The sequence below is a fragment of the Clupea harengus genome, chromosome 25 (genome assembly GCF_900700415.2).
Source record: "Clupea harengus chromosome 25, Ch_v2.0.2, whole genome shotgun sequence".
Classification (NCBI taxonomy): domain Eukaryota; kingdom Metazoa; phylum Chordata; class Actinopteri; order Clupeiformes; family Clupeidae; genus Clupea; species Clupea harengus.
In genome coordinates this window covers 12,040,951-12,053,450 of record NC_045176.1, presented here as the reverse complement: position 1 = coordinate 12,053,450, position 12,500 = coordinate 12,040,951, and the positions used below count along the sequence as shown (strand labels likewise).

General features: G+C 50.1%; 2 protein-coding genes across 2 annotated transcripts in view; one reads left to right on the top strand and one right to left on the bottom strand.

Annotated features, from left to right (window-relative positions):
- mep1bb (meprin A subunit beta b) overlaps positions 1-4,052 on the top strand; it is a 5,893-nt gene extending 1,841 nt beyond the window's left edge. Inside the window, exons 8-14 of the mRNA XM_031563329.2 lie at positions 67-285; positions 797-949; positions 1,068-1,283; positions 1,630-2,100; positions 2,315-2,494; positions 2,865-2,973; positions 3,353-4,052. Of these exons, the coding sequence (XP_031419189.1) occupies positions 67-285; positions 797-949; positions 1,068-1,283; positions 1,630-2,100; positions 2,315-2,494; positions 2,865-2,973; positions 3,353-3,572 (1,568 nt within the window). The 3' untranslated portion in view covers positions 3,573-4,052. The remainder of the gene's footprint in view (positions 1-66; positions 286-796; positions 950-1,067; positions 1,284-1,629; positions 2,101-2,314; positions 2,495-2,864; positions 2,974-3,352) is intronic.
- Positions 4,053-4,444: 392 nt separating this feature from the next.
- The window catches only part of phlpp1 (PH domain and leucine rich repeat protein phosphatase 1), a 49,851-nt gene continuing 41,795 nt past the window's right edge, over positions 4,445-12,500 (bottom strand). Inside the window, exons 10-17 of the mRNA XM_031563328.2 lie at positions 11,790-11,945; positions 10,379-10,579; positions 10,011-10,173; positions 9,498-9,628; positions 9,233-9,349; positions 8,742-8,936; positions 8,136-8,364; positions 4,445-7,575 (exon numbers count right to left, since the gene is read on the bottom strand). Of these exons, the coding sequence (XP_031419188.1) occupies positions 5,995-7,575; positions 8,136-8,364; positions 8,742-8,936; positions 9,233-9,349; positions 9,498-9,628; positions 10,011-10,173; positions 10,379-10,579; positions 11,790-11,945 (2,773 nt within the window). The 3' untranslated portion in view covers positions 4,445-5,994. The remainder of the gene's footprint in view (positions 7,576-8,135; positions 8,365-8,741; positions 8,937-9,232; positions 9,350-9,497; positions 9,629-10,010; positions 10,174-10,378; positions 10,580-11,789; positions 11,946-12,500) is intronic.

The window sequence follows — 12,500 nt, the reverse complement described above, 5'->3', positions numbered from 1 at the left end:
GTTCATTCATATCACTGTCCACTTAACAAGTTATGCATCTCATAATTATCTTATAATGCTTTGCAGGAAGGGAACACAACTTCAACACATACAATGACACTACATCTAGTGCTCTTAACGTGCCCTACGATTATGGCTCCATGATGCATTACAGTAAGAACGCCTTCCGTAACGGCACTGAACCCACCATCGTTACCAAAATCCCTGCCTTCAGCGACGTGATAGGCCAACGCATGGAGTTCAGTGACAATGACCTTCTCAAGCTTCGGACACTGTACAACTGCTGTAAGGAACTTTCCAGAACCATAATCTAATCAAATGCACTAATGATGATTAGTTACGTTAAAATGTAACATAAACAACATTGGTTAATTATTGCAAGATGAGAGGTTTGCCAGGAAAGATTGATGAAGGTACTTGCTTTAAACCAGTTACAACCTTTAATTTAGCAACTATAAATAAAGGTTTTTTTCTGCTCTATATTAGATTTTTCTGCATAGGAGATAGGATAGAATGATTTATTTCCATATTACTCAACTAACTTTACAAATAATAATGAATGAATAATGAATATTAAGGCTGTTGGATGCAGGCAAAGTATATGTATAACCCATACACAACTTGTGAGGAGACTGCGGTAGATTACATATCAGGGTCAGGTAGTTGAAGGTCTGGGATTTATGGTTGTTCAAAGTCTTTGTGTGTGTGTGTGTGTGTGTGTGTGTGTGTGTGTGTGTGTTTGTGCTCACGTTCAAGTGCCCTATACCAGCTAACAGAACCTTTTCCTTTTAAATAGCTGGCTCCTCCACATTCCTGGACACCTGTGACTTTGAGCGGGAGAATATCTGTGGCATGATCCAGGGCCCGGGAGACCAGGCCGACTGGATGCGGGTCGCCTCAGCAAGCGGTGGGCCTGCCACGGACTACTCCAACATGGGAAAGTGCACAGGTAAATCGAGGAACAGAACAACAAGTGTGTAGCACAAACCACTGCAATATGGCCACTTACACAATTATGTCTGTTATAGCTTGTGTTGAAAAGTGATGCACCCCCCTCCTGTGTCCAGGCATGGGATATTTCATGCACTTCAGCACTTCATCAGGAAATCAGGGCGACAAGGCCTTTCTGGAGAGCCGACTGCTCTACCCGAAGAGAGGTTTCCAGTGTCTGCAGTTCTTCCACTACAACAGTGGACACGTAACTGATGAGCTGAGCATCTGGGTGCGGGAATACGACAAATCTAACCCCAATGGAACACTGCGTCTGATTCAAACAGTCACTGGTGAGACAACAGTGCTAGTTATAGCACTACATGTCCATGTAGTGTATGGGCTATGCTGCTTCCTAGTGCTACTACCACAATATAACTTCTTCACTCCGGGAGATGGGTAACATCATTTGACTTGACCGTGACTCCACCTAGTGGTAGGAGAATGTTACTACTATATTGAAATACACAGGCCTTGCCTTAGTTAGCCAGACGAAATGATTAACCAAAGCACAGACACCTTACTTCATAGTCACAGTCACATTTAAGTCTGTGTACTTAACACTAATGACAACTGAGCTGTATCAATGACTGCAGCAGTAGTGTTGGCTTTTTTTTATTTTAATTTATTTTTTTAAAGGGCCTCCTGAGGAGATTTGGCAGATCCATCATGTGAGCTTGGACGTTTCTAAAAAGTTCCGTGTGGTCTTCGCGGGCACCAAAGGCTCTGGCCCATCCACGGGAGGCCTCTCCCTGGACGACATCAACCTCTCGGAGACCACATGCCCTGAGCATGTGTGGCGCATCAAGGACTTCGACAAGGTCATGTCGGACACCCCACAAGGCTCTACCATCTACAGCCCACGCTTCAAGTCCAAAGAGGGCTACACCTTCCAGATGGGTCTTTACCCCAATGGCAAGGCAGACTACCCAGGGGAGCTGGGGGCCTACGCACACCTGGTGTCTGGGGACGACGCCACTGACGCTGGCCTAAAGTGGCCCTGCCCCTGGAAACAGATGACCATGATGCTGATGGACCAGAACGCAGACATCCGCCGACGCATGTCCAACCAGAGGAGCGTCACCGCGGACCCTACCGCTACTTTAGAGGGTAAGGCTACATCTTGTGTTAGCTCAGCTCCCTTGACGAACACTCCGAAACGCTCGAACCAGGGCTCATTCACAAAAGTGCCGATTCGTGGTATTTGTGTGTATCGCACAGCACGCAACGTAGAAGGGATCCAGAATGAAACTACTCCTGAAGCAGTCTTGATCTGGCAGGCTCTAGGTGTCAGCACATCATTATCCTTTTTTTCTCATCTCAGGATCAAACGTGCTGGTTTGGGACGACCCCCGCAAATTGGGGATGCAGGTGTCAGATGCAGACGGGACCAAGTACTACCGGGGACCAGGAGCCGGGACCCCGGTGTACCTGACCCAGGCCAGGGCTCGCAGCCGCGACTTGATCAAGGGCGGGGACGCCATCTTCCTGCTCACCATGGAGGGTTAGTGATCCATCATCGCCCCTCACATATCACACTTAGGCATCGTTAGGTTCTTCTGAAGTGACGAGTCAGCAGCAGTGCTGTCGCTTTGGCCAGAAGCCTTTTATTTTGAAAGCCACAAGCAGGGAAAACACCTGTGAGAGTGGTCAGACAGGAGGGTAGGGCATATTCATAGTGATGATGACAGACAACGTAAAACTAACACGAGGACTGACACTGGCATGAAGCAGATGAAATGATAAACAATCACACACACTTCGACTAGACTTTCACCATCTACAGTCCCTGGGTGCCTCCTTGCTATTATGATTTCCCGTCCCCACAGCAAAACAGTTCATTTCAATCTTGCACTTCTCTCTCTCTGTGTCAGATGTGTCTCACCTGGTGCCATCTAAGCCAGTTCCTAATCCTTGTGATCAATTCAATTGTGAGAATGAAGGGATCTGTGTGGTCGAGGGTACTGAAACACCAGCCTGCAGGTAGGCTACCCCTACGTTCTATCCCTTACTCCTGCATATTGTATGGATATATTAGTTCTCTGTATGTCAGTGGCGACAAATCTACCACTTTGTTCCATAACATACTGCTAGGGAAATGTACCATCCAGCTGTTTTCTTTACTGTCCGCCTTACCTCTATTGCCATTTCAAAATTTGAAAATCAGCTCAGCTCAAGTCACAATTGCTTTCTTACCAATATATGATTAGTATCCTCAGTTAATAATTACCTTTTAAGGATGGTGTGAAAAGGTTTAGAGTGTCATTATTTTGTAGATTAAATGAGCAAACTAATCTCTCTCTACTGGTGCCCCTCAAAAAGTGCTGTTTCAGTGGCTACTAACAGGTGTCTCCTCTGTCAGGTGTGCCTCCAGTGGTGACTGGTGGTACTACGGAGACAGGTGTCAGTTCAGAGGCTCCAGTCAGGACCAAGTGTTGACGGCCGTGTACGCCGGGGTGGGTGTCCTGGCCGGCATGCTGATCGTGACGGTGGTGAGTGTGCTGTGTGTGAAGAAGAAGTACCAGAAGAAGCTAAGCGCTAGAACCATACCTTTGGAGGACATAAAGACCGACAGATTTTAACGGCCTCGGCCACGACGCATGAGCCCCACCACTGAGATATCTGCTCAGAGGAGTATTCCCAAGTTAATACAGTATTATTTATGGCACTCACCAACAGGCATCCCTTTGGGATAAAGACATGCAAGGTTTCCATTTCGATATCATCATCTGTAAGCACTTGAATTGTCCTGCCTTTCCGTTTTAAAACAAAGAATTGTTCAGTTAACTATTGGGAAACTTAAATGTGATACTTGACTGATTGGTCCTTGGATCAGATTGTGCCTTTCTAATACTAATATCCAGTTATCGTATAATGAATTATTGTAATTATATAATTTGTCAACCATTGTTATATATGATCATAATAATCATTATGAAGTGAAGCCTTTTTTAATCAGTTTCTTTCATCAACTGAAAGATATATTTGAACCAGTATACTCTCTGATGGATGCTTCCTGTATTTGCTGTGCTGTTGGTAATTAATAAACCAAGGCTTAATGATTTGCTGGTCACATTTCGTTAATCATTCCTGAAACAGGGATTCTGCATCCCTGCCTCTCGATCAGTGAAAGAATCTAAAAACCTCTTTCCAACACTGACATATATCTTAGGACAATTACAACAATATCGGTTTGGACTGAAAAGACGGTCATCTCAATTTGCCCAGCATAAGAATAAAGAAAATGGCCAGCTAGAAAACTCCTACATATTTAAATGTTATAATATACTGTGTCTTAGTGTATTATACAAATCATTCTTCAGATACTGTACCCTATCTTAGAGAAATAAATGGGCTAACATGGACTCTGAGTTAATGGTCAGGCATACTCTGGATATAATCACTGTCATAGGGGAGGTGGGGGCAAGAAGAAACAACCAGAGCAACTTCTGTCTTATCATCATAAATTTAGAATTTATTATAACAAATACAGGAACTTTTTGTGTGGTATGCTTGAGTACAATTCCTTAAAGATCAACTGGTTTGCATTACTGGACTTGACACAGTCATGCTGGTGACAAGAGAATGAGGAGAGATGAAACTGTTTCCTTGTGTGTGTGTGTGTGTGTGTGTGTGAGAGGAAGGTCAGTGGTAGGGACCCAACTGAACCAGATGTCTACATGCCATTTGGCGGTGCATGAATGTGTGTCTCTGTGTGTGTGTGTGTGTGTGTGTGTGTGTGTGTGTCTGTGTGTGTGTGAATGTAGTGTCAGTTTAACATGTGGCTGTGTGTGAGACTGAACGCATACAAGAAAGGGTGAGGCTTGTCACGGACGCACACAGTTCCTTTAAAAAGCATCAGTATACAATGTCTTATTTACAATCATTGGAAAAAAATCACCATTTCTCTCAGAGAAGATTAGTAAGAAGTGACTAGGTCACCATAAAGAGTAAACAACTCCTAGGAGTTAGTCTTTCAAATTTCTACTAAATTTCTATGTTCTTTTTACAGGCCCAAAGCCAGAATTTACTGAAATACAGTATCATTTAAGTGCCCTATCTGCAACAGTTAAGCGTGGTATTACAGACGTGTACCATACAAACACAATTTTATGCATCATAAAAAGATTCTGTAGATTTTTTATTCCTGTTTCTTCTGTTTTTTTTTTCTTTTTTCTTTTTTGCTGTTAAAAGTCAGTCTGCTTTCCTCGTGTTGAACGATATGGTTGATAAAAAAAAAAGAAGAACGAAACGATAAAAAAATTAAAATTAAAATAAAAAGGAAAGCCTGGTGAAGGGAGTCTAGTGTTGACTGGTAGAGATATCTGTCGGCCGGTGGAAATAGGTGGTGACAGTCATGTGATGTGGTCAGTAGTGAGCTGCTCTATCCGTTTAAAGGGTGAGGCACAGCAGTGTGCAGGTCACTCTGGGGCTTGTAGTCTTTTAAAGGGTTTTCGCTTCTCTTCGTGTACTCCCCTCTTCACTTCAAAGGAAGTGGACTCTTGCATCTAATTGGCTGCTTGCTTGCGAGGTTCTCCAGTGCTGTGGTCTTTCTGTGGACTCAAAGAGTTTAGAGGGGCGCAGTGTCCTGGCTGATCTAGTGTGTGTGTGTGTGTGTGTGTGTGTGTGTGTGTGTGTGTGTGTGTGAGTGTGTTTCCTTTCTTGTGGAATGTTTGGTTGTGCACAATATCTTTCAAAGTGGTACTAAATGCAACTTGATTGCTAAATCAATGCATATGTGTGTTTTTGTGTGTAAGATTTCAGCGTGCTGGTGTAACACTTTAGATCTGTGTGTGTGTGTGTGTGAGCCAGCAGTTTGAGGCGTGCGCATGAATGCAAGGGAAAAAAGTGCTCAGTGTGTGAGTGTGTTATAACAGTAAGTATGAGCTCATCAGTGTGTGCATTTCACATCTCACAACGGTGTAAAGCATGTGTTTTACACAGCTCACCATGCTGTGTCTGCGTGTGTGTGTGTGTGTGTGTGTGTGTGTGTCTGTGCGAGAGTCAGAGTGGCGTGTCGTAGTAGTCGCTGGGCTGCTCGCTGCCGGCGGGCCTCTGCTGCTCCTGCTGGTGCTGCTTCATGATCTCCTTCACCTCCTCCTCCAGCTCGGGCGGGATGATGAACTGGTCGTCGGGGTCGGGCTGGGCGGGGGCCGTGAAGTAGCCCCCCTGCTTGCGGCACGGCGCCTCGGCTGCCACTTCGATCAGGTTGTGGCTGCGCTCCTGTGGCGCCACCGAGCCGTTGCCCCGCCGACGGCCCAGCGTCTTCACATGCTCCGCCCCTCCTCCTCCTCCTCCTGCTGCAGCCACAACCGGTCCTCCTCCTCTCTCTCTCTCCATCGCTGCTGCTGCAGATGCCGCCGCCGCTGCTGTCACCACTCTGGCCTGGCTACTTTCCTGCTCCCTCTCTGTGCCGTTCTCCGCCTCCCCCTGTGCTGTGATTTCGGATGCCTCCTCTAGTACCTCCGGGCCAGAGGGTGGAGGGACAGCTAAGGTGGCGGTAGCAGCAATCTCCGTGACGACTGTCTCCTGGCCCCAGGGCTGTGTGCAAGGCACCTCTGGTGCTCCGGTGTCTGCGGTGGTGGACGAGCAGTCAGGGGCAGCTATGGTGGGCTCTTCAGTGACAGAAGCATCAGCAGAATCATCATCATCATCATCATCATCATCATCCTCCTCCTCCTCCTCATCATCCTCATCATCCTCATCAGCAGCAGCAGCAGCAGCGGCGTTAACAGGGCTAGCGTTAGCATTAGCCGTGGGGCTGCCATGGCTGCGGCAGTGCACGTCGGCCTCCACCTCCACGCGGCTGCCGTTGGAGAAGACACCGGCGATGGGCTCCTCGTCCTCGCTGTCCAGCGCGTTGTCAGAGAGCGCGGCGGCACTGCAGAAGGTGGTGCTGGAGAGTTGCCGCTGGAAGGCTGCAGGCAGGCAGGTCGGGTGCAGCGCGCAGACGCCCCGCGGAGGCGCCAGCAGCTCGGACCGCGCCTGGCTTCCTCCTCCTCCTCCTATGGCGCCGTGGCCGTGCCCGGGCAGGTGCAGCGCCCCGCCCGGCTGCAGGTGTGGCGGCAGCAGGTGGGCGTCGGGCAGCAGCAGCGACAACGGCGGCTCGTCCGATGAGGCGGTGGAGCCCACCTCCGAGCTCATCTCCGACGTGCTCACCTCGCTGCTCAGCTCGCTGCCCGAGGACGGCTGGGGCATGACGTGGCCGCCCGCGCCCGGTGGGTAGAGGCCCGGGCTGGGGGGCGGCTGGGGGTGGGGCAGCACGGCGGAGCAGCAGCAGCAGCAGCAGTCCTCGCTGATGCTCAGCCGCACCACCACGGCGCTCAGGCTGTCGGTGCAGCCGTAGCCCTGCGCCAGCGTGCACAGCTTCTTGGCGGCGGCCAGCGCGTCCGGCACGTTGCGGACGGCCTCCACGGCTTCGGCCGGCTCCATGGTGTCCCACAGGCCCCGGCTGCCCAGCACGAAGAACTCGTCCTGCGGCGTGAGCGGCAGCGTGTGCACGTGAGGCCGCGGCAACACCGACGGGTACAGGAAGGAGTAGCCCATGATGCGCGTGGAGTCCGTCACACCGTTCACCTTGTTGTCCTGGGGAACAGGCAGAAAGAGACAGGGATGAGTGGATCTGACACCTCTGACTCTGACTCTCTCACACACACACGCACACACACACACACACACACACACACACACACACACGCACACACGCACACGCACACGCACACACACGCACACGCACACACACGCACACACACACACACCACACACACCACACACACCACACACACACGCACACACCACACACACACACGTAGAGGAAATGAAACACCTATTTCTCACACCACGTTCACTCCACACTATCAGTGGTACCGACAGCTTCGGCCCCCTCCTAGCTCCCTCCCAGAAGTGCTATTGGCATGCCAATTGTGCACACTGAGGTGATTCAGTCCATGAGTAACAAGGTCAATAAAACTCTCACATTAGATCTCTCATCTCCCCCTTCCACATTCTCCGTCTCTTTTCTCATTCTCTCCCCCCTCTTTCTTGCCTTCTCTGGCCTTTTCCAGTCTTATTCTTTCTCTCTATTATGACTCTCTATCTCTCTATCTCTCGACTCTGTTTTCATTCTCTTCATAACCTCTCTGTACCTCTGTGATGATGGCCTTGTTCTGGCGGATGCGGTTGTACTCTTCGGGCATACTGATGTTGTGTAGGAGGGAGAGGGCCAGGGGCTTGCCGTCGCGGCACAGGATGGCCTGGCACTTGCCCACGTTGGCGGCGGTGAGCGTGAAGCAGCCGGCCGGGTCAGTGGGGTCGTGCCGAATGTGGCAAAGAGCCGCCGAGCCACCCAGCTTCTGGCCCGCCGTGCCCAGTTTCCTGTTAAACACGCGCGCGCGCACACACACACACACAGAGACACACACACACACAGAGACACACACACACAGCCAGCCACACAGAGGGAGAAAGTTATTACTAAAGCTCGGCAGCTTAATGTGAAGCAGCAGTGAGAGGCTGCCTGTTGTCCTAGTCCTCCGCCTCCTCCTCCAGCTGGGAGTCAAGGTGACCTCACCCACTGCACACACTGACACCACATCTAAGTGTACAGTTCTATGCTCTCTGGGCACTTTCCCTGACATGCCGAGTGTGATTGTGAGTGGTGTGAAATAACAGCAATATGGTATTGTGCCTCTGTGTTCTGTTAACAGTATACTGGGTTGTGGGACAGTGGTGGCGGTGTCAGGCATGCCTACCTCTGCATGACCAGGAAGGTGTTGGTCATGTAGTCCTCCTCGCTCTTGGTCTTGTGCAGCTCCTCGGCCAGGATGTCGTTCATGGTGCACTGCAGCAGGTAGGGCACCTCCACGTTCCGGTCCCCGTCGAACACCCCGTACAGCGCCTCCCGGTTGCCACAGAAGCTGTTCACTGACAACGCCGCCACACACAGCCTAAGATAAACACAAGAAGACGTTGGTTTACACAGCCAAGCTCACCAGTTAATCCATATGCTCTTAGTAAACGACATACAAGACATCGTGAGTGGTGGAGAAAGATTATGGCAATAATTAGAATCAGAAGATAGAGGTGGAGGAAATATTATCTCTAAATAATATAGAAATAAAGTTAAAAGTACAATAAAAACAGGCAATGTGTGTTATTCCAAGGTCATGACAAGCTGTTTACAGGTGTGTGTGTGTGTGTGTGTGTGTGTGTGTGTGTGTGTGTGTGCTGGGGGGTCCCTTACTTGTTTTTGACTCCTGATGCTTCTGTGTATCCATGGCTCCAAACAGCCGGCCCCCCTGAAGCCTCATTGGCTGAAAAGGTGGTAGGGGGCGGGTCGATACGGAAACACCGGATGTTGCTGCAGACAGAGAGAGAGTGACTTGAGAATTGCAGAAATCTGTGTGCGGGATTGTGATATGAAGAAATCCTCATACAAACACACCCACACACACACACACACCCACACACACACACACACAGACACACTGAGAAAGGCACACACGTACTTGAGTTGCTCCAGAGTCTTGTGGTCAAGGTTGAGGCGGGGGTTGCCCGTCAGGTCAAGCTCTTGGAGTTTGGGAGGCAGATTCTCAGGAAGGGTGATCTCACTCAGCTCATTACAGCTCAGATCCACACACTACACACACACACACATGAACACACACACACATGAACACACACACACATGAACACACACACACACACACACACACACACACACACACACACACACACACACACACACACACAGAGAAAATGACAGCATGAGCATGTTTCAATTCCTTTAAGTCTGTCACGAAAGCTCACCGAGCAGCAATGTAAAGAGGAAGTGAACGTGAAAGTGCTGTGTGAGGACGACTCCACACTGTCTGCTAGAGAGCAGTTTTTGTGTAAGAGAGTCTATGTCTGTCCGTGTGTGTGTGTGTGTGTGTGTGTGTGTGTGTGTGTGTATATGTGTGTGTATATGTGTGTGTATGTGTGTGTGTGTGTGTGTGTGTGTTCTGAAGTGAATGGCTGACCTTCATGTCTATGAGCTGCATGACTTCAGGGAAGACCTCGATGCTGTTGGAGTGGGCGATGAGTGTGTGCATGCGCCGGCAGTTCATGATGGTAGTGGGCACGGCCTTCAGCCTGTTCCCACTCAGGTCCACCTCCTCCAGCTCTTCCAGTTTGGCCATTTTACTGCAGTGAGGCAGAGAGAGAGAGAGAGAGACAGAGAGAAAGAGAGAGAGGGATACTTAGACAGGTCTCTTGCTCTGTATGCCACAAAAGGTTGTGCCACGAAAAAAGGGACTTGCCCAGAGACAAGTAAACAAAGACTGTGTGTGTGTGTGTGTGTGTGTGTGTGTGTGTGTGTGTGTGTGTGTGTGTGTGTGTGTGTGTTTACCTGGCGGGGAAGGTCTGCAGGTGGTTGAACGCCATGTGCAGCACTCGTAGGTGTGTGTGGCCGGTGAGCAGAGGCACACACTTGTCGGTCAGGTGGTTGTTGGTGAGGTAGAGCTCCTGCAAGATGCTGCGGCTCTCCTCCGATAGGCTGGAGGGGGGCAGGCTCTCCAGCTTATTGGCTGACGCATTCAGGCACCTTAAACTGGAGACGACGACAACACCAGAGGTCATTCATGAACCCGCCAGGGGAAAAGGAGCACAGTTACAGTCTTCATTCACTTAGCAAATCCTTTTAACCACAGCAACTTACGGCACAGATACACATCTTCACCAATGTGTGCTTCCTAGGTATCGAACCCTTGACCTTGGAGTTCATAGCACCCCGCTCCAGCAGTGGATCTCCAGGACCAAGCTTTTAATACAATGCTTAGAGCTGTACTCTCACTATGAAGCATAGACGTCGTTACGCAAGACACATCAGATCAGTTTTAGTGTCCGCTACTGAACTTCACTGAGGTCTTACTACTGCCGATAAACACTTCTTTGACATTGTGATGGCATTGGTAGGCAAGGGCACCAGAAATCCTCTGGACGCCTCAAGCATCGTCCTCATAACGAAAGGACTCCTCTGTCTCTCAGTGTCTCAGCGCTGATCTCCCCAGTGTGGGAGAGAAAGAGGAATGAGAGTCAACGAGCAAAGACTGCAAGTTGAGGGAGGGGAGAGAGGGGAAGGGAGCAGACAGAAACAGAGAGACAGCGAGAGAGAGAGAGAGAGGGAGAGAGAGAGGGAGAGAGGGGAGGAGAGGGAGAGGGAGAGAGAGCGCGAGAGAGAGAGGGAGAAGGAGAGAGACAGGGAGAGAGAGGGGGAGAGACAGAGAGAGATGGAGAGAAATGTGCAGTAAGTATAAGTGTGTTGTTTGCTGGTTGTTCCCCTTGAGGCTGTGCTGTGCTGTGCTGTGCTGTGCTGTGCTGTGCTGTGCTGTGCTGTGCTGTGCTGTGCTGTGCTGTGCTGTGCTGTGCTGTGCTGTGCTGTGCTGTGCTGTTCTGGCTCAGCCGAGTGAAGAATGCAGGATATCCCTTTCCCGTCTTCCCATTCAAAATCCATCCCGACAGCGTTGGCCTACAAAACCTGTCTGCCTCGGGTTCTGAGCAGCAGTGCCTGAGCGCTGACCGCTGGCATACGTCTCACTTCAGGAGCAGGTCACATATAGTGCGTGTCTGTATTCTGGCCCATGTGTCCTCATAGACTTGCATGGGAGGCAATCAACTGCCAAGTGCTTTGAGTGGTCCCTTTGAGTGAACGAGCCCGTGAAAACGGAACTTCTGCACAGAGCGAACACAACTGTCTGTAAACGCCTTCCACTGAAGTTTGTGTGTGTGTGTGTGTGTGGTGTGGCTGTAGTTTATCCTACCTGTCAGACTTGAGGAAAAGGTTGCAGGGCAGCTCCTGCAGCTGGTTGTGCTGCACATCCAGCACCTCCAGTAGGGGGCGCTCCACGCGCTCAGGCAGCCTCTGCAGCTGGTTGTGACCCGTCAGCAGCTTCCTCAGACTGCCACTACACAACAACCTGAGACAGACACAGAGAGAGACAGAGAGAGAGAGAGAGAGAGAGAGAGAGAGAGAAAAAAAGATTATTGAGGATTATTTAGATATATAGGATTATACCCAAGTTAGACACAGAAGTCCCTTCCCAGTGATCCCTCCCTATCTGATAGATAACCTTGGGGGGGGGGGGGTGTATCCAGCAGTAATGCCCATCTGAGGCTCCTAAGCTCAGACACACTAACACACCCGCAGAGACGGATGAGTGGAGCGACACAGATTTGACTCTCTCTGGCCCCGTCACTTCCTCTCCGTCTCCTTTTTCTGGGTCTCTCTCCGGGCCCTGAAGAGAGCTGTGGGGCTGCTGAGCCCAGTGAGAGAGAGAGTGAGAGAGAGAGAGAGAGAGAGAGAGAGAGAGAGAGAGAGAGAGAGAGAGAGAGAGTGAGAGTGAGTGAGTGAGTGAGAGAGAGAGAGAGAGAGAGAAAGAAAGAGAGTGAGAGAGAGAGAGAAAGAGAGAGCGAGAGGGCGCTTAAGTGGGTCACAACGGAGGTCACGAGATGGAGGGAGCGCAAAACGAGTG